Raw genomic sequence first — 17747 nt, forward strand, 5'->3', positions numbered from 1 at the left:
GCTCTGGGTGCAGGTGTGGAAAGAACCAGGAACAAGACTCAGCCAAGTTGCAGCCCATTTCCTGTGCATTACAACAGCCCTTCCCACTGGTGTGACATGGGAAGGGCCGTGCCAGGTCTGGCTGCATCCCAATGGACTTGGGGATGGCTCGATGTGAGCTTCTTAGTTGCAACCACTCATTAGCAAAAATAAAATCAACGATAGAACGTGAGATTTTAGTGACTCTGTGCTCTCCAGAAATGGGGTGAAGTGTAGATCTGTGCTGGACGGGTTCTCCCTCCATCCCTTCGCTCGTCCCCGTTCCCAGCACACGGAGGCGCTGCCGGGACCGAACCGCAGCGTGGGGGCGTGACCAACGTCAGGGGGCGTGTTCCACAACCGACCTTCGGCCGCATCGGTTGTACCGGGCCGGAGCCGCCGCAGGTAGGAACGGGGTCACGGCTCGTTGCGTGGGATGAAGCGGGTTCGGGGTGGGTTCTTCCCTCTGGCTTTAAGATCTGCTGCGTAATTCTCCTTTCTGTGCACAGAGGGGAGATAAAAGTGGTAGGGGTTGGGGGGCGGGGTGTGGGGGGAAGCGTCGCGTGGGGATAGAGCTGCCCCCGCGTGATGGCAAGGGCGGAGTCCGCGCTGGAGCTGCTTTGTAATCTGCTCTTGGGATATTTAATGGGTGCCACCCCATTGCCTGCTGATGGTGCTGCTCCACATTAATATTCTGAAGGGTGATAACGGCTGCTGTGGATGTCATGCTTTTATTTATGGGATTGTATTTGGATATTATGGATTGTTTTTTAAGGAGGAGAATCTGTTACGAAGCCGAACTGCTCTCCCTTATGTTCTGCTACATCCTTGACACTCGTTTTTATTGAGTGCTTAATTTCAGCTTCACCCCAAGAAGTCAGGGAGGGACCCTCAGACCACAAATGTCTGAGCCCAGGAACTCAGCAGCCCCACAACACAGAGCATGAGGGCTGCATGGACGTCCTGTGCCCATGTCCCACTGTCACCCAGCCAGAATGAGGTTTCCCAATGAGAATCCCAGAATGCTTGATGTTGCGAGGGACCTCTGGAGATCATCCAGCCCAACCTGCCTGCACAAGCAGCTTTTAGATTTGTGATAGATGGAGTCATCCTGGAAGGGGTGGAGTTTGTCTTCATTTGTGCTTTTGACTTTGTAAGAAGTCGAAGCGAGTGTATATACAGAGGAAGAGGAGAGGATGAAGGAACAGGTAGCAATGTTTGAGATCAAGACAGCGGGTGGCTGTTGTGGCCTTCCCCAGTGGCCCTTGCAACCCCACTAACTCCACATGGCTAATAACAACCCCGTCCTTTCTTCTCACCCTGTGCAGAAGCTGTGGTCATGTCCTTACTGCTCTAGGCCTGTCCCTACCACCTGCAGGATGCGTGCCTGGAAGGCGGTGGCCAGCACGCTGGTGCTGAGCGGGGTGGATGTGGTGGTCACCACGCTGCTCTACGCCCACGGCCGGCGGGGTCGGGACATCCTTCAGGACCTGCGGCACTTCAACATCTTCAACTCGCTGCTGGACATCTGGGGGGGCTGTCTCTACCGCAGCTGTGTGCTGCTGGGGGCTGCCATTGGGGTGGCCACCAACACGGCCTATGGCCCCCGGCGCCTCAGGGCTTCACGGACCTTCATTGCTGTCGTCTGCCTCCTCATGGGCATCTACATGATGGTGAAGCTGCTGCTCTACTCTGAGGTGCGGAGGACCATCAGGGACCCCTGGTTCTGGGGGCTCTTTGCTTGGACCTACGTGGCGTTAGCTGCCACCTTTGGGCTGTGGCAGCTGCTGGCCTGTGTCACATCTTCCCGCGAGGCGCTGGGGCATGGCTCTGAGTCCCGCACCGAGGCAGAGGAGAGTTGCGATGCCCCACGGGACAAGCGAGAGGAGGCAGCGGGACCCACCATCCATAAGCTGCTGTCCTACACCAAGCCAGATGCCGTCTTCCTGGGTATTGCTTCTTTCTTCCTCCTCGTGGCCGCGCTGGGTAAGTGAAGGGTTTGGAGGGGGCTCCTCCAGGAGGGGAGGAGTCACATTGGGGGCTTGCTCATGGGCTGAGGGAAAAATTAAATGGAGCAAAAAATGTAAAATATGCCATGGAGAATAAAGTGCCATGGAAAATAAAACTCCTAAAGTTCGTGCCTCTTAGTACATATTGTGTGACAGGCAAATAACTCGGCGGTTGGGATGGAGGTTGACTGTGGGCCTTTGTGGTTGGGAATACCATCCCATAGTTGGATCTTGGACCCACCTGGTGGGTCTGTAACTCTTTGTCCTGTGCTTCTGCATCAGGAGAGACCTTCCTGCCCTACTACACAGGGTTGGCCATTGATGGCATCGTGGTGCAGAAGAGCATGGACCGCTTCTCCACGGCAGTGCTGGTCATGTCGCTGCTCGCCATAGGAAGGTAATCGCAGGGGTTGGAGCCCAGCAAGGAACTAAGACTGCTCTGTGCTCTTACAGTGGGTCATGTCCTCCCCCCATGTACTGGGGGAGCAGGCACAGGGGATGGGCTCCCTGGTGATCACTGTCCCTGCCCGAAGCTTGTCATTACAGGGATTAGGACCAGTGTCCCTGTTCTGGTAGCACCCAGGGGAGGCGTGGGCTGGTCTAATCATTACCACCCAGGGTGGAAAGTGATACCAACACAGCATTGCCCAAGCCCTTGATACAGGCGCTGGTGTGTTTGTGTTGCTGAGGAGTGGGTTTCGTGTCCACTGGTCTATAACGTTTCTTATCTGCAATTAGCTCATTTGCCGCAGGTGTCCGGGGCGGCGTTTTTACGCTCATATTTGCAAGACTGAACATCCGCCTTCGCAACTGCCTCTTCAGGTCACTGGTGTCTCAAGAGATGAGTTTCTTTGATGAGAATCGCACAGGTGAGTTCCTCTTTCCCCACGTTTTACTCTATTCCTGCACATGCTATTTTTTCCCCTTGGTCTACCCTCTCTCCAGGGGCTTTTAGAGGTGCTATACAAACACTTGTGTTTAGATACAGAAACAGGAATCCCTTCCTTTTGGGTGCTTTCTTGCCACATTGCCACTAAACAGCCTGATATCCAGCAGCCCCAGGGCTGGCATTTTTGTCTTCAGCCATCTAATTCCCAGAGTACTTCCATCCTTCTTCATGCACCCTCCATTCAGTTTCCATTGATCAGCTGCCCTCCATCGCTGCTCCAGGCACTGGAAACCTCAGACATGCAAAGCTTGCTGTGCGTGCTTGTGGCTTTTCCTCTTTGCCATCCAGTCCTGTCCCTGTCTGTGTCACTCCGGTGTGGTCCCAGTCAGCTGCAACTTTTCCCATACTTAGTTTCTTCTTGGCAATATTTTTAGTTTTGAGGCTGTTGCCATATTTAGCTGTCGCTGCCTGTTGCCCTGTTAGCTAAGGACACTGGATATGTTATTGTAAGTGGGATATGGGTAACCCTCGACTAATAGTTATGCAATTGCATGGGACTTCAGCCCTGGCTTCACTGGAACACAGGCCAAGTACTTAGAAATTCAAGGTGGTGTTTGACTCCACTGCAGGAGCTTTGCCCTCAGTGGCTGCACTCACATCCTCCAGGTCACTTGGGTCTTCTCCAGGCTGCAGACACAGCTAAACCTCCTCCGCCCTCTCTGAAGCTGCCTGGCACTCTGTAGGACGAGCTGTGCTAGGCATGCTCCTGGTCCTGTGAGGACAGCAGGGAGAGCTGCCAGCAGTCAGCTGGTGGAGGGCTCCTGGCTTCATTTAAAAATGAACTGGAGGCTGTGTTCAGCTCAGCAAACACCCACTGATGCACCCACATGGGATGCTCTCTAGATATAGTGCAGGGCCAGTCCCCTCTGCCAACCTGAGCTACCCAGAGATGTTGCTTCTGCTTTCAGACAGGTTTAATGTCTTTTGCAAATGCAGCAATTTGAGCTCCTTTGCTTTGCTTCACATCCCCAACAGCTGCAATCCTCTTCCATGTTGCCCTGCACACCCCATCAAGGGTCTGGGTTGGAAGAAGAGCTCCATCTGCCAGGAGACTGCTATACAGTCTGCGACGGGATGTGGGACGTGGACAGGTGATGACCTGCCACAGTGACGTGTCCCTGCTCTCCCTTTCCCCAACCCTTTGTTGTTTCAGGGGATGTCATCTCCCGCCTGACATCGGACACAACCATCGTGAGTGACCTGGTCTCCCAGAACATCAACATCTTCCTGCGCAACGTGGTGAAGGCCACAGGGGTGATCTTCTTCATGTTCAGCCTCTCATGGAAACTCTCGCTTGTCACCTTCATGGGCTTCCCCATCATCATGCTGGTGTCTGACATCTACGGGAAGTACTACAAGGTAAGCAGGAGCAACTGGCATAGTTGTGCCACTGTGCTTTCAGTAAACACAGCCCTGCTTTCCACTGTCCCAAGGTCAGGGCTGTATCCCATTGCTCAACAGTGGTGCCCGTGGCCTTGGAAAATGTCACTGTGCTCCCTCCAGAGCCTGTGGGAGAGCTGCTGTGGGCAGCTGGGCGTGTGTTGAGCAGCTTTTGTTTCTGCTTCCCGCAGAAACTCTCCAAGGATGTGCAGAACGCCCTGGCCAAGGCCAACAACACTGCTGAGGAGACCATCTCTGCCATGAAGACTGTCCGCAGCTTTGCCAATGAGGAGGCAGAGGCAAATGTGTACTGGCAGAAGCTGCAGCAAGTGTACAGACTCAACAAGCGGGAGGCCCTGGCTTACACCTACTACGTGTGGTCCAGCGGGGTAGGTGACCTGCACCAGGGACAGGCAGGGGACATGGCTTCAGGTGACAAAACACATGTGGAGTGATGTGTGTGCTGGTCTCAGGGAGCTTTGTGGGGTGAGCCCATCCTTGATATCTGCTGCCCTCTGTCAAGATTATACTCTATCCCCAGTTAGGGGAGCTTCGCATCATGATGCTGAACAGTCTGTTTTCTCTTGTAAATAAGAATGGAATTGATAACTGCTCAAGGTCGTGGAAAACCCCATGTTTTCAGGCTGCTGCATTGCGTGCCTTTGCCAGCTCATCTCAGGCGGTTCCGGCTGGGAAAACAGCCACAGTGTTGGTTAAGATTCTGCTCAGAAACAGAGATTTTCTACATGTGGGTGGTGGTGAAGGGAGGCTGCTGGTTTGTTGTTTGATTTAGGTTTTTTTAATTGCAAAGTGGTTTTTTTTTTCTTTGCTGAGAACAGATGGTTTGGGGCTTCTCTTATATCTGCTGCTAACTAAGGCTGTGCAAAACCCTCACATGGGGCTGCCCTTAACCTTGCACATTTAGGGATCCAAATAGCTGCTGCTGTGTGGGTTTTGCCCTCATACAGCTGCAGGAGGCTTATGTGTTCCCAAGGCTGAAAGCAAATTCAGAGCATTCTTAGCATCATTGTTCCTGGGTATCCAGGTGAAGCCAGCAGTGGGAACTGGGACGGAACAAATCCCACTGAGTCAGAAAAGGCAAAACTGCTCCTGTGGGGCTTGTGTAAAAAGAAGCTGACAGATATAGCACAGCCCTGCTGGAGTCTCCCTCAGAGGAAACAGGATCTTAAGGTCAGATCTTGGCAGAGGGAGAGAAGAGGAACTTTATCCCTGTGTTTTCCCTCTGTGTGCCAATGGCTCTTCCCACTGATTGTGATCCCAGCAAACTCCAAGCACTCATGTCACCCTGTGACAGGCAGCCTGCATGCCAAATGTTGCATGGAGCACTGGGCATTGCAGAGAGTGAAACATCAGGGTCACATCAGGGCTGATCTGTTACCTTTGCTGAGTAGGTGGTGCCCCCGTACACCAGTTTCAGGCAAGAGTTGAGGTTATACTTCAGGGACTTGTATACACTACAAGGATTTTGTGCATTAGCTCTTGGCTTGGCTCTGTTCTCTAAATTAAAATGTGTCATATAACACAGAGGTTATTTTAGTGGTGAGGTGACTGTATGTGTTGGATAATTTGAGTGTGGGTTATGCTAGTCCAAGAGATGTCCATGAGACACTCTGTTATTTCAGATAAATCTGTCCTTCTCTGTTGCCAATCCAGACTTGTATTTTGTCAAATTCCCTCAGTCAGCCCAGGTAACCAAGTTGTTTTTCCCTTCTTATACCCAAGCTGTGTGCTGTCAGGGATGCTGGGTTTGAGGCTCAAAGAACAAATACCAGCTCCTGAATTGTAGTCTGCCGTGTGAGTAACTACAGTTGCACCAGAGTCTTGTCTGCCCTTGCTGATTTTGGGCTGTTTGCTTCCTTTCAGCTCACCCTCCTGGTGGTCCAGGTCAGCATCCTGTACTATGGAGGACACCTTGTGATCTCAGGGCAAATGACGAGTGGAAACCTGATATCCTTCATCATTTATGAGTTCGTCTTAGGAGATTGCATGGAGGTGAGTTTGTTTGATCCTTCCAGGTGACCCCATATCATGATGTTTGTTTTCAAAATGATCTCAACTCCTGCAGTCACAGGACTGGAGCCAGGGTTGCCTTCCTTACCACCTGCTGTGGCTTTGCCCATCTGCAGTCTGATTCTGCCTTCTGCTTCTCTCTCCATTTCCACTGTGACCCCATGAATACAACCACTGCTAACACCTTGACACTTGAAAGTGTCTGAAGCAGCTCACTGCTGATAGACAATCAGTAATAAAGGGGTTGGGCTGCCCCTGCTGAAGGGGAGAGTTCTGGCTGCCTTCCAAGCATGTTTTCTGGTGTGAAGGATGCAGAGATTGCGTGGCTGCCTGTTCAATTTCAGAGTTCGTTAAGAGCTTAATTACATTACATTTTTTAACTCTCCCTGGAATAGGCTGCAAGCTGCTGCATTGGCAGCACATTAGCAACTTGGGATTGTGGGTGGGATGGGAGCCCACTCAGAGCTGCTTTCCCGTTGCAAAGGCATAAGCCTGGCCAACTGAAGCAAAAATTAGCAAGATTTCCTTGCAGCCACGCTTGGTTCCAGTGGTGCTTCATCCTTCATGCAGCAAACAGCAGAGCTGGAGGCAGCTCACCCAGCTCTCACCATCTGTGCTGATAGCTGCAGGCTCTGGTAGTGTTTCCAGGCTGTAGTTTTGGTGCATTTGAGACACTTAAAGTACAGGCTGTTCACCAGTTCTGAGTTTAACACTGAAATTAGCCAGCGAGATGGAGGTTATTCCAGTAAAGCTAGTATCAGTGTATAGCAGTTGTAGTGGGAGGAAGAAACAACAGTAGATCCTCTGGGACTATATTCCTATGGGAAACAGCCATATCAGCTACCTATATCAGACAGTGCTTCAACTGTTCTCCTTATGAGTGGTTCTGATTGCTATTTCCATAATGGGAGGGTCTTACCATTGCCTTTTCCCTTCTAGTCTGTGGGCTCTGTCTACAGCGGCCTGATGCAGGGAGTGGGTGCTGCTGAGAAGGTGTTTGAGTTCATCGACCGCAAACCAACAATGGTCAACGATGGGTCACTGGCCCCAGACCATGTGGATGGAAAGGTGGAGTTCAGAAACGTGACGTTCTCTTACCGCACTCGTTCCGCAACGCAGGTCCTCCAGGTAAGCCCCACTGGTGCAGAGCATTCCTCACCACGAGGCATCTTGTGATGTTTCTCCATAATGACCATAACCAATCCTCAACCTGTGGGGAAGGTCATTTGCCCTTTTGTAGATGCATAATGGCAGCCTCAGCAGCATGCTGGCAAGTGGATTATAGTGAACAGCAGGTGTTTAGGGCTGGCTTTCCTTACAGAGAATTAGATTTATTAATAAAACCCTTGTTCCCAGCTCAGACATTAAACACGTCAGCATGGTGCAGGGCTTTGTGCCAGTCTGTCTCAGGCTGCTTCCACGTGAGAGAGGCTGAGGTCATGGGGCAGGGTGAGGCAGCAAAGAGATTGGTTGCTTTGCAGTTTTTGGAGGTCCTGCTGCATGAGTAGGAAAACTCAGAGCAAATGTGGAGGCTTCATGCTTCCTCAGGAGGGAGCTGAGAGGAGAAGAAAACAGTCTTTTGCAGGTGAGATGGCCAAAGCAGCACACCAGGATGGCTGGTTGGGGGGGAATCTCCTTAGCCATCTTTTGCTCAACTCTACTGTGCAGTGCTCAAGCTACTGCTCCAGGACCCTGGTGAAGTCCAGCACCTGAGCGCATTCTCCCATCCATGTTGCAGAACGTGTCCTTCACCCTGCACCCTGGCAAAGTGACGGCACTGGTGGGCCCCTCAGGGAGTGGGAAGAGTTCCTGCGTCAACATCCTGGAGAATTTCTACCCTCTGCAAGATGGGCAGGTGCTGCTGGATGGGCATCCCATTAACATGTACGATCACAAGTACCTGCACTCAGTGGTACGAGCAACTGATAAGTGTATTCTAGCTATCACTTACTTAGGGGATGATGGCAGTGTTGTGTATTGCTATGGGTTTGATCTGGAAACCTCTGAAGTGCCCAGAAAGCTGGACGTGGCCCAGGAAACAAATTCAGATAATTTGGGTGGGGGGGGGGAAGAAAGGAACAAGATGGTGATTGGTTTCAGGGGATGGGGAAAATCTGCTGAAAACAGAACAAGAAAAGTGTTTTATTTTGTGGGGTTGTTTCTTTTTGGCCAACCTGAAAGGAGTGCAGTTTTGGTTGTTTGACTACTGACAGTCTCAGCTAGTTTTGGAAAAAGTGTTTTGTGTTCCTGCAGAACATTCTACCTTAAGATCTTAAAATTACTCTAAGATCAGGAGGAGTTAAACTGCTTGGAATCCTGGAAGCAGCAGAGGAGTGCTTTGTCCAGGCCCCTAGCTCGGTGTGTGTGTCAGCATAGATCAGCCTCCATCTCCTCTGCAAGTAACTGCCCACTTTGTTTGCCCCCAGAGTGAATGGCCTCGGGAGTCAGCAGGAAAACCTGAAAACAATTGATCAGAAGCAGGCTGCAAAGCCAAAGTCAGTGCGACTAATTGACATTCTCTGCCAGTGCTGAGTGAAAATTAAAAGACAAGCAAGTCTTTCAGCTTTGCAAGCCTGGTGTCATGCTAGGAGCATGGGGAGAAGTCAATTAAAATATGACCGTATCCTACTGGTTCTCTTCTTGTCCAGTTCTAAGCAATTATTTGGAGGGTTCAATTTATTTCAATATAGACTGTTTAACAAAGCAGGCTGAATTTAAGCGTGAGCAGCAATGGCTGTACAGTAGAACAGGGAGGCTGTTGCTAAGCAATTAAGGAATTGCAGCAGCTCTTAACTTCCTAATTTGCCTCAAGCAGAAAATTAGCAAGACTGGGCAAAGCTCCCTCCAGTCTGCATTGTCCCTGCAACTGGTTTTTTATACTGAGAAGTGCAAATTCTGGGTCTGGAGCAAAACCATGGCAGGGACCTGGAGTGGGGAGCCCATCCCGTGTGCCAGCATACCAACATCACATGCATTTCCTTTTCTGCACAGTAACTTCCAGCAGACAACATAAAGTGGACTGGGACTGCCACTGGGCACCTAGCAGTGTTGCTGGAAGCTCACATTGAGGCATTTCTGTTCCTTGGTCCTTACCTAGTGGCAACAAATGCTGATAATCTGAGATGCTGGTCGGCCATTGTGTCTTCTGCTCCCAACCTGCTGCTCTTCCCTTCCTTTCTGCAGATCTCTCTGGTGAGCCAAGAGCCAGTGCTGTTTGCTCGCTCTATTGCCGATAATATTTCTTACGGATTAGCTTCAGCCTCCTTTGAGTCGGTTGTTCAGGCTGCCCAGAAGGCTAACGCTCACGCCTTCATCACGGAGCTACAGGATGGCTACCACACAGGTACCAACATCCCTCTGTTTGCACCAAAAGCAGTCTTTAATGAGGGAGCCATGAGGAGGTAGGGGCTGTAGCTTTTCCTTGCTGTTGCTTCAGCTGTGCTGCCTCCAGGGCCCATCTTACAGCAATACAGCCATGTTGGTCAGCACAAGACAGAAGTCGGGGTTTGGATGATCTCTCAGGCTCAGTGACTTCTTGCTCTGGGTCTTTCCATGACCATCAGTCCCTCACACACTGGGACAACAGTGCAAAACTTTCTGCTGGAGGGAAGGTGTTTGTTTTTTAGTACATTTAAGCTGCTTTGTTAAGTGAATAAACAGAATAGCATTTGCCTCGTCTTTGTTTCAGAGCATGACGCTGTCCTGGTGTTGTTGGCTGGGTGCTGAACTTGATGACAACTGTTGCTTTTTATCTTGACTGCTCCTTCTCTCTTGATCCAACAGAGGCAGGTGAAAAAGGAGCTCAGCTATCAGGTGGCCAGAAGCAGAGAGTGGCTATTGCCAGGGCCTTGATCCGAACCCCTCCCATCCTAATCCTGGATGAAGCCACAAGTGCACTGGATGCAGAGAGCGAACATGCGGTGAGCGGGTAACTTGGGTGTCTGGGCTGAAGAAGCAGTCTGGGGTTGGAGGAAAGGTTACGGCTTGAATTTCCAGCCCGTAGACAAACTTGCAGTAGGGAGGAGTACCTGAGCTAAAATCTGAACTGAGGCACCAAACAAACCATGCTTGTAAACTGAACCATGGTTTCTCTGGCTGGGATGTGATGACCAGACAGTTCTACCAGTAGTCTTCTTTGGTCTGGCTGGTTCATCTGCACAAGGAAAAGCATGGTGCCAGTGATGCTCATGCACTAACATCTTTTATTTCCACAACAGATTCAGCAGGCGATTTACGGTGACTTGCAGAACCACACAGTGCTTGTCATAGCTCACAGGCTGAGCACTGTCGAGAAGGCACATAACATCATTGTGCTGGACAAGGGCCGCGTGGTGCAGCAGGGCTCACACAAGGAGCTCATGGAAGAAGGAGGTCTTTATTCTAAGCTGGTGCAGAGACAGATCCTGGGGCTTGAGGCGGGTAGTGCAGACAGCCGTCAACCCACAGCCCGGGGGGATTCAGCGAAGGCGCCTGGCGGGCTGGAGGGAGAGTTCAGGATAGACCATCCCCTTCCAGCTGCGGCACAGGACGACTGTAACAACACAGCTCATAAGTGAGAGCAGCGAGGGCTGGCGCTTGAGACGCATGCTGGATGCAGCAGCAGGAGGTGGCTTGCCAACCGGCCGGCACGCCGCACAGTGTGCCCGTTTGCTCATCCTGCGTGCCCCACACACCTTTGCACACACACAACCACACACTATAGAGCTTCCTGCATTACTGCCCAGTGGGCAGATGCCTGCTGGTTAAACAGGGAAACAGATTTGGGAGTTGGGTCTTTAGCAATTCCCAGCATTTCTACTGGGTTTCTTTTCTTACTACCAGTAATTCCTCACAACTGGGACTTTTCTTCCATTGATATGCATGTGTAACTGATATTAACTGTAATGGTTGTAAAATGCATGCATGGAGGGGAAATTCCCCTTCAGGAATTTCAGGGGTTGGCTCTTATAGCCAGATAGAAAAGCAGTGACTGGTGAAGAAGGTCCTGCTTCTGCTGTGATCCATGGAGCCAGTCTGAAGTCTGTAGGGAACTCCCTTTGGCTTCAGTGAAAACTGGATCACTCTTGTGGGGCTGAATGCCAGGAGAATTTTGCACTGAGTGCCTGCAGGCTCAGGTTCATAACCACGGCTGCTGAGCTTGTTTCATATAGTAACCATCCTTTCTGGAATAAGCTAGGGGACCAGGAGGTGGGTGTTGCATTTAGATTTGCTTGTGGTGCTTGGTGGGTATTTGGTTTTGTTTTTAAGGATGAAGAGTTTTACCCTAATTGGGTTAGGGTGGTGGGGTTTTTTGTTTGTTTGTTTGTTTTCTTCTTATATTTCCATGTGCACTACGCAATGTCTGTCTGGCTCCAGCATCTTCTCAAATTTAGTCTGTTATTTCAGTATTTTTTTTATATCTCACAACCCTGGTGCTGGTTTGAAAAACACTCCTAAAGATAGGCATAAAATACTCAAAGACAGCACTTTATGAATCCCACTGAAGCTTTGTTCAGCTTCAGGCACTGCTAGTGACTACATTGCATGGGAAACCCATACAGTCACTTCCCTTGAAGTCAGACTTCCTCTGCCTGAAGTTGAAAATGCGTTTCTTTGAATACTATTTATTAACTTTTAGTAAGAGTGAAAGAAAGAAAGCTGTTGCTCCTAGCCCTTCTGCATAATGGCTCTCTGGCTTTGTAGTTTTATCCTGCCATAGACTAAAGGTGAAGCTTAACCAGGCAGGCAGTTGCGATTGAAAAATAGCATTGGATTTTATATGGGAATGATTGACTCAGAATGTGCATAGCTAAGAAATGATCTCAAGCACTTTAGCTCTCATGTTTTCCAATATTTGAATGCTGCTGTGTTTTCCTTTTTGGCAGTTTTGTTGTTGGTAATGTTTTGGTTTTGCTCAGTAATGTTTTACAAACTCTTTAGTGTCCTTGAGGAGGGATGCTCAAAAGAAAAATAAAATACTACCTCTGCCACTAAAAACTGAGTCAACCCAGCGGGGGCTGTGTTTTTGCATTTGGAATAACTGGGACTTCAAGGTATTGTTAATCTGGGGGTAATGGACAGACACCCTTGTGGGGAATAAAAAGAACTACCTACAGAGAATTGGGTGTGAAACAGCTGTGAACCACAGCACTAAGAATAGCCTGTTCAAGAACTTGTTTTCATCCCAGATCACATCTGATAGTCAGTCTCACACAAAAGGACAGGCAGTATAACCTGCTGTCAAAGCAGGGTGCTCTGTAGCTGAAATCTTTTGAGCTGCTTGCTTTTGCGATATGATAAAAAGCTGTGCCTCAGGAGGAGAGCTCTCTTTGGCTTATCTTCCTCAATTTAGGAGGGAAGCACAATCTGAAGCTTCATTTAAGTAATTCATCATTCATCACTTCCCTAAATGGCCAGTATATTTCTGCCTGATGAAAATCCTCACAGTGGGTATGAAGAGTTGGGAGATTCCACCCATTACCAGAGGGCAGGCAATTAAATCTGCATTCTTATCAGTAACTGTGAGCAGAATGTGACCAGTGGTTTGTAGAAGTGGAGTTGATTGCTGCTTAATTGAAAAGCTGGGAAAAAAAAAAAAAGGTAATCTGGAAATGAGGGAAGCCAGCGCCCTAAGAAGTGCTGTTAGGGCAATGCTCATTACTATATAAGAAGGCAAAAAAGGGGAGATCCTGTCACACGCACCCCACCAGGCTGTGCTGCAAGAAGGGGAGTTGAAGGATACACAGGGGTTAGTTTTACTGCAAAGGAAATTTTGAGAAGGGATCCCTGCTTCACAAACCTGGTGTGTCAGTAATCCCAGCATTGCACTCCAAAATCCAAAAAGCTTCAACTGAAATGACACATGGAGAGAGCAGCTTGTCTCTGCTAGTGGCTCTACGCCAAGCTGATAACAGGAACTGATTTTGTGCATTGCTGCGGGTGCTGAATTCTGTCTTTTGCATCCAGATAAGTCAAGGCTGCTTTTCCCTTGAGCTTTACAAGATATTTTATTGTGCTGCTGGCATGTGACAAGTGGATCTGTGTGCATGCCAAAGTTATGAGGGCTTTCCATCCAGCAGCACTAATCTAATGCAGGCATTTCTGCTGGCCCAGTATCCAAACCAGTATAAATCCTGTGACTATTCTGAAAATCCTGCTTTTCAAAATCATTCCACATTTCTTTTTATGATGGGTCTCCCCTGCCTCACAGAACTGCCGCAACCTCAGAGTATGTTTGTGATGTGATAACTGGGGTCAGAGGTGCCTGTTGGCCAGTCTAAGCATAGCAGTAAGGACATGCTTACCTTGCTGGTACAGCAATGGCAGTTCCTTTAGTGCTGGAACCTGACTGCCGCATGTCCTTGGGCCACAGTGTCTGTTGGCAGTCTGTACAGTCTGGAAACGAGGCCACTATTCCCTCCTGCGGTGTAGTATTTTGTGGCTGTGGGTTTGCCCAGAGTTGATGTTTACCTGGGAACATGAAAAAGACTGTTCAGGCACTTATGGTGGCAGTGATGCAGGTAAGTTTCTTCTCAAAGGGAACTCAGATGGGTTTATCTGAAGCCTTAACTTGTGTAGTGCTCCTTGAAGACCATCGTGGCAGAGCTGGAAACAATGAGTCACCTGAAAGCATACATGATTATAAAGGTTGACTGCGTACTCCACAGTAGGTTGTTTTCCTCATTGTTAATAAGCTCAAACCACTGTCTGTAATAAGTTTGACCACACATTTATTTAAGTACTGAAGAGCCCTATCCAAGATAAAGTTCAAGAACAGATCCTGTAACACATAAAACCAGAGCTTTATTTGATTTAAACACTGGAGGGCCTTATCCAATACAAAGTTCAATAGTAGATCCTATAGTCCTAGCCCCAAAGACACACATTAACCTTCGTACCTTTGCAGAGACAAGGCGTGTGGCTGAGTGACCCAGTAAAGTGAAACGGAGTGGTGATGGAAAAAAACAGACATGTTTATTCCAGCAACTTGTCTCCTAGTACACTCTGCCTCAGTAAGCAGTTGTGTGCATTTCAGTGGCTGGGCTTTCTAGGACTTCAGTAGGTCTGGAAATACCACAAGCAAACACACAGAGTCCTTCCAGTTCAGGTTCAAAGCTGCATCTTACTCTGCCCTGCCCGCTCTAGCTTGACTGTGAGCCTAAGGAATGCAGATGCAGGTATAAGACCCGTTTCTCTTTTCATGCCTGTGGCTTCCTGAATGGAAATAGCACTGACAGTTAATTCTTGCTCTTTCCAACAGAACTACTCTTTCTCTTCCAGAACGCTGAATATGCAGGTCTTTCTCATATGTGAAGGAATCTAAATCATAAAATCTAGACAGAAGCATGGACTTCAAAATAAAAGGAAATCAAATTGCAAATAAGCCTGAGAACTTATCTAACTATTGAGCAACTAGACTAATAAGGGTTAATAAACTCCAAAGATTAGACTTGCAGATTCAGTCTCTACATAACCAACCAGTTTTTCCAGGAAAAGGAAAGAAGTTGTTGCGAAGGTGACTTGCAAAATACGTCTAAATAATAATAAATATGCATACGCACAGTGCTGCTGACTGTAAAAGAATATCAGATGACAGAGTGGAATCCAGGATCAGGTTTTAAAAATGAATAAGTAAAACAAATCTAACATTTAAATTAAACTGGGCTGGGTGCCAGGCCTCCCCATGACTGAAGCCTGACTTCTTATTAATCATGACATGTCTTCCACTGTAGTGTTCTGAATGTTTTTTGTTCTACTTCTCCTCTAATAAGAAATCACAGCTTCTGTACTTTGCCTGCTTTCATTTTTAATGATCGTGAATACTGTTACCTTTTGAAAGGATTTCTGCAAAACTAAAAGAGGACTCAGGGTTTGGATAAATCTGATGAATCTCAGATTGTACTGTTCTGATATTCAATGATGCCTGTAGACAAAAATCCTACTTTATCTTCTGTCCTTCACATTCTGCCCAATGTGTGCTACCACAAAACCTTTCATGAAGGCTGCTGAGTTGAAAGGCACCTTCCAACCTGCACATATTATATATGCTTTGGAATATATATTCCAAAGCAGCTGACCCTTACTTTGTCTCTCAGCTTTAGTTGCTTTTCTGGCCAGGTGCTGATCAATGCACTGATTACCATTGAAAGATTCAAATAGCCCATTCCATGATAACTAGAGCAGTAGAACATAAAAGCAGCAACAGAGAAGATCCCCTTAAAAGATCACTGCAATAGTGAACCATCTTTCTTGACAGCATATTAACAATACAATGATAATAACACTGTAGTACCCCAGAGATACTCACCCTTGGTACTTCTAGAAGCATTACTCAGTGTGAGCTCCCCCTCTCCACCCTCAGTGTGGGACTGAGCAGTATTATTAATTTTCATTTTAAGCAAAAAGCCTATGGTTAAGAGAAGCTGAGAGCATTCCGGATCACACAGAAAGGCAGTGGTAAGACTAGATTTACAACATGAAGCTGAGTCAGACTCTCCTAAACCACACTCCCCCAGCACCAATTATCTAGCTATGCTGTGCTAAAATCACCCTTGAGAAGAAGGGCTTTCTTTTAACCCCTCAACTAATTCCTGTTTATATATGTGTGTGTATGTATGTGTATTTGCATGCTGATTTACAGAGTGGGGTAGCAGCCTGGTGTAACTGCTTTTTTGACAGGTGTGTGCAAACATACTATGTGACACCATGCTGGCATCACAGCCATCTCCTGGTTTAAGTAACAAGGTCAGGCTGTGAAAACCCATGTCACCACCAAGGGGTACAGCTTCTTACTCATCTTTGCCCTGAGCAAAGCACCCACATGAGGAACAGCACAGCACATACCACAGCACCACGTGGATATGCTGACGTGGAGGAGCGGACACATGCCCATATCACTAATTGTGTTCTCCCCACCCTGAGCAAGCACAGGTGCCAGATGTACAGGCCTTTCCTACCTGCTTCTGGGTGCTCTCTGCTTGCAACACACTTGTATGAGCTGTGACAAATTGCTGGTCCTTGGACCTGTGGGATAACAGACAGCTGAGTTTAGTTGCAGGACAAACCCCAAACAGACAGCTGTTATGTCTTCACTCAGGTCTGCCAGGAAGAACTGGGTCTGAATGAGACTCATTTCATTATAACTAGATGGGATTACATCAGAGATTGATTCAGTTCACGGTATGACTTTCCAGTTAGATCAAAAATGCTCAACACCGAGGATAATGCCACACGGCCATTTCCTATCCGGCTCCTTTGGCTCATTTTGATTCTCTCTGCAGTCACACACACGGAAACCAGCACATCCACACCCACAACCAGCCACAGAACCAGTGCAGGAGGTGGTGCGTGCCCAGAGATGCATACAATCTCAGCTATGCTAACACAATTAATTATTTCCAGGCATAATTGTATGCATCAGCCATGCTATCATCAGCGGTAATTGGAGAGCTGCTGCTCCCAAGTGTTACCACAGAGCACACAGCAAAGTGGTGATGATATGCATTTTTGCAGGTGTAGATCCATAGAATCGTTTGAGTCGGAAGGGACCTTTAAAGGTCATGTCGTCCTATTGCCTGCAGTGCTCAGGGACACCCACAGCTCCATCAGTGCTCACAGCCCCATCCCCTGACCGTGGGTGTCTGTAGGGATGGGGCACCTCCACCTCTCTGTGGAGAGCAGTGCCTCAGTGCCCTCAATGTGAACAACTTCTCTCCTGTATCCATTCTAAATCTCCTGTCTTTAAGTTTGAAGCCATTTCTTGTCCTTTCACAACAGACTCTTCTAAACAGTCCATCCTTTCCTTCTCACAGCCCCATCAGACACTGACAGGCCGCTCTCAGCTCTCCCCACAGCCTTCATATCCATGCTGCACGGTCCCAGCTCTCTCAGCCTGTAAAAATACTTTTTTTAAAACACATTTTTGTTTAAAATCCACAAAATAGATCACTTCTTGACCTTCATGCTTGAAGTGCTTAAGGTGGACAGAGGGATCAGCACCACAGCTGGCCAAGATACCATTTTTTAGCTATTTTTAACCTAAAAGGGCATTCAGCCTCAAACAATAACGCAGCCCTTTTGTGTTTCACGTCCCACACTGAGGGAGGAAGCGCGAGTTCAACGGTTACACCGATCTCCTTCCCTCACTTACAGCTGCCACTCTGTGGCACCGTGTGGAGGCAGCGCACGGCTCCAGGCCCAAGTATCACTTCCAGGGCTTAAAACAGAGAACCGGACAACACACACGGCCATCACAGAGCCCGGCTATACGGTCTAACCGGATCCCATCCATAGGGTCACACACACAGCCCGGCTCCCCGCCCTGTGGTACCGCCCCCTCCCCTCCCAGCAGGGGGCGCTCAGGGCGGTGCCCGGCGGTGCCG

The 17747-nt window shown here is 48.6% G+C and overlaps 1 protein-coding gene and 1 long non-coding RNA gene across 3 annotated transcripts; one reads left to right on the forward strand and one right to left on the reverse strand.

Moving 5' to 3' along the window:
• The first annotated feature begins 304 nt into the window (after positions 1–304).
• On the forward strand, positions 305–12367 carry ABCB9 (ATP binding cassette subfamily B member 9). Of its 2 annotated transcripts, XM_015877726.2 has the most exons (12): positions 305–423; positions 1347–2004; positions 2310–2424; positions 2766–2896; positions 4130–4335; positions 4548–4745; positions 6241–6369; positions 7327–7515; positions 8126–8299; positions 9571–9730; positions 10171–10307; positions 10605–12367. In XM_015877726.2, the coding sequence occupies exons 2-12, from the start codon at positions 1398–1400 to the stop codon at positions 10941–10943; spliced, it is 2385 nt and encodes a 794-aa protein (XP_015733212.1). In that variant the 5' UTR covers positions 305–423; positions 1347–1397; the 3' UTR covers positions 10944–12367. The 2 variants fall into 2 exon arrangements, with proteins under 2 accessions (XP_015733212.1, XP_015733211.1); XM_015877725.2 differs by lacking the exon at positions 305–423 and having other exon boundaries at positions 607–2004.
• On the reverse strand, positions 11674–17722 carry LOC107321141. The gene is made up of 3 exons (XR_001558475.2): positions 17516–17722; positions 16323–16389; positions 11674–13836 (listed from the first exon to the last, which is right to left on the reverse strand). It is a non-coding gene; the product is annotated as an uncharacterized LOC107321141 (long non-coding RNA).
• Between the last annotated feature and the right edge of the window lie 25 nt (positions 17723–17747).

Source organism: Coturnix japonica, chromosome 15 (assembly GCF_001577835.2).
Source record: "Coturnix japonica isolate 7356 chromosome 15, Coturnix japonica 2.1, whole genome shotgun sequence".
NCBI classification, from domain to species: domain Eukaryota; kingdom Metazoa; phylum Chordata; class Aves; order Galliformes; family Phasianidae; genus Coturnix; species Coturnix japonica.

Bases quoted from the DNA above. Each gene is read 5' to 3' on its own strand.
- ABCB9 (XM_015877725.2), top strand. From the start codon at position 1,305: ATGGCTAATAACAACCCCGTCCTTTCTTCTCACCCTGTGCAGAAGCTG. The intron at 2,005-2,309 runs GTAAGTGAAGGG...CTTCTGCATCAG, and splicing joins CCTCCTCGTGGCCGCGCTGG to GAGAGACCTTCCTGCCCTAC. The intron at 7,516-8,125 runs GTAAGCCCCACT...TCCATGTTGCAG, and splicing joins CCGCAACGCAGGTCCTCCAG to AACGTGTCCTTCACCCTGCA.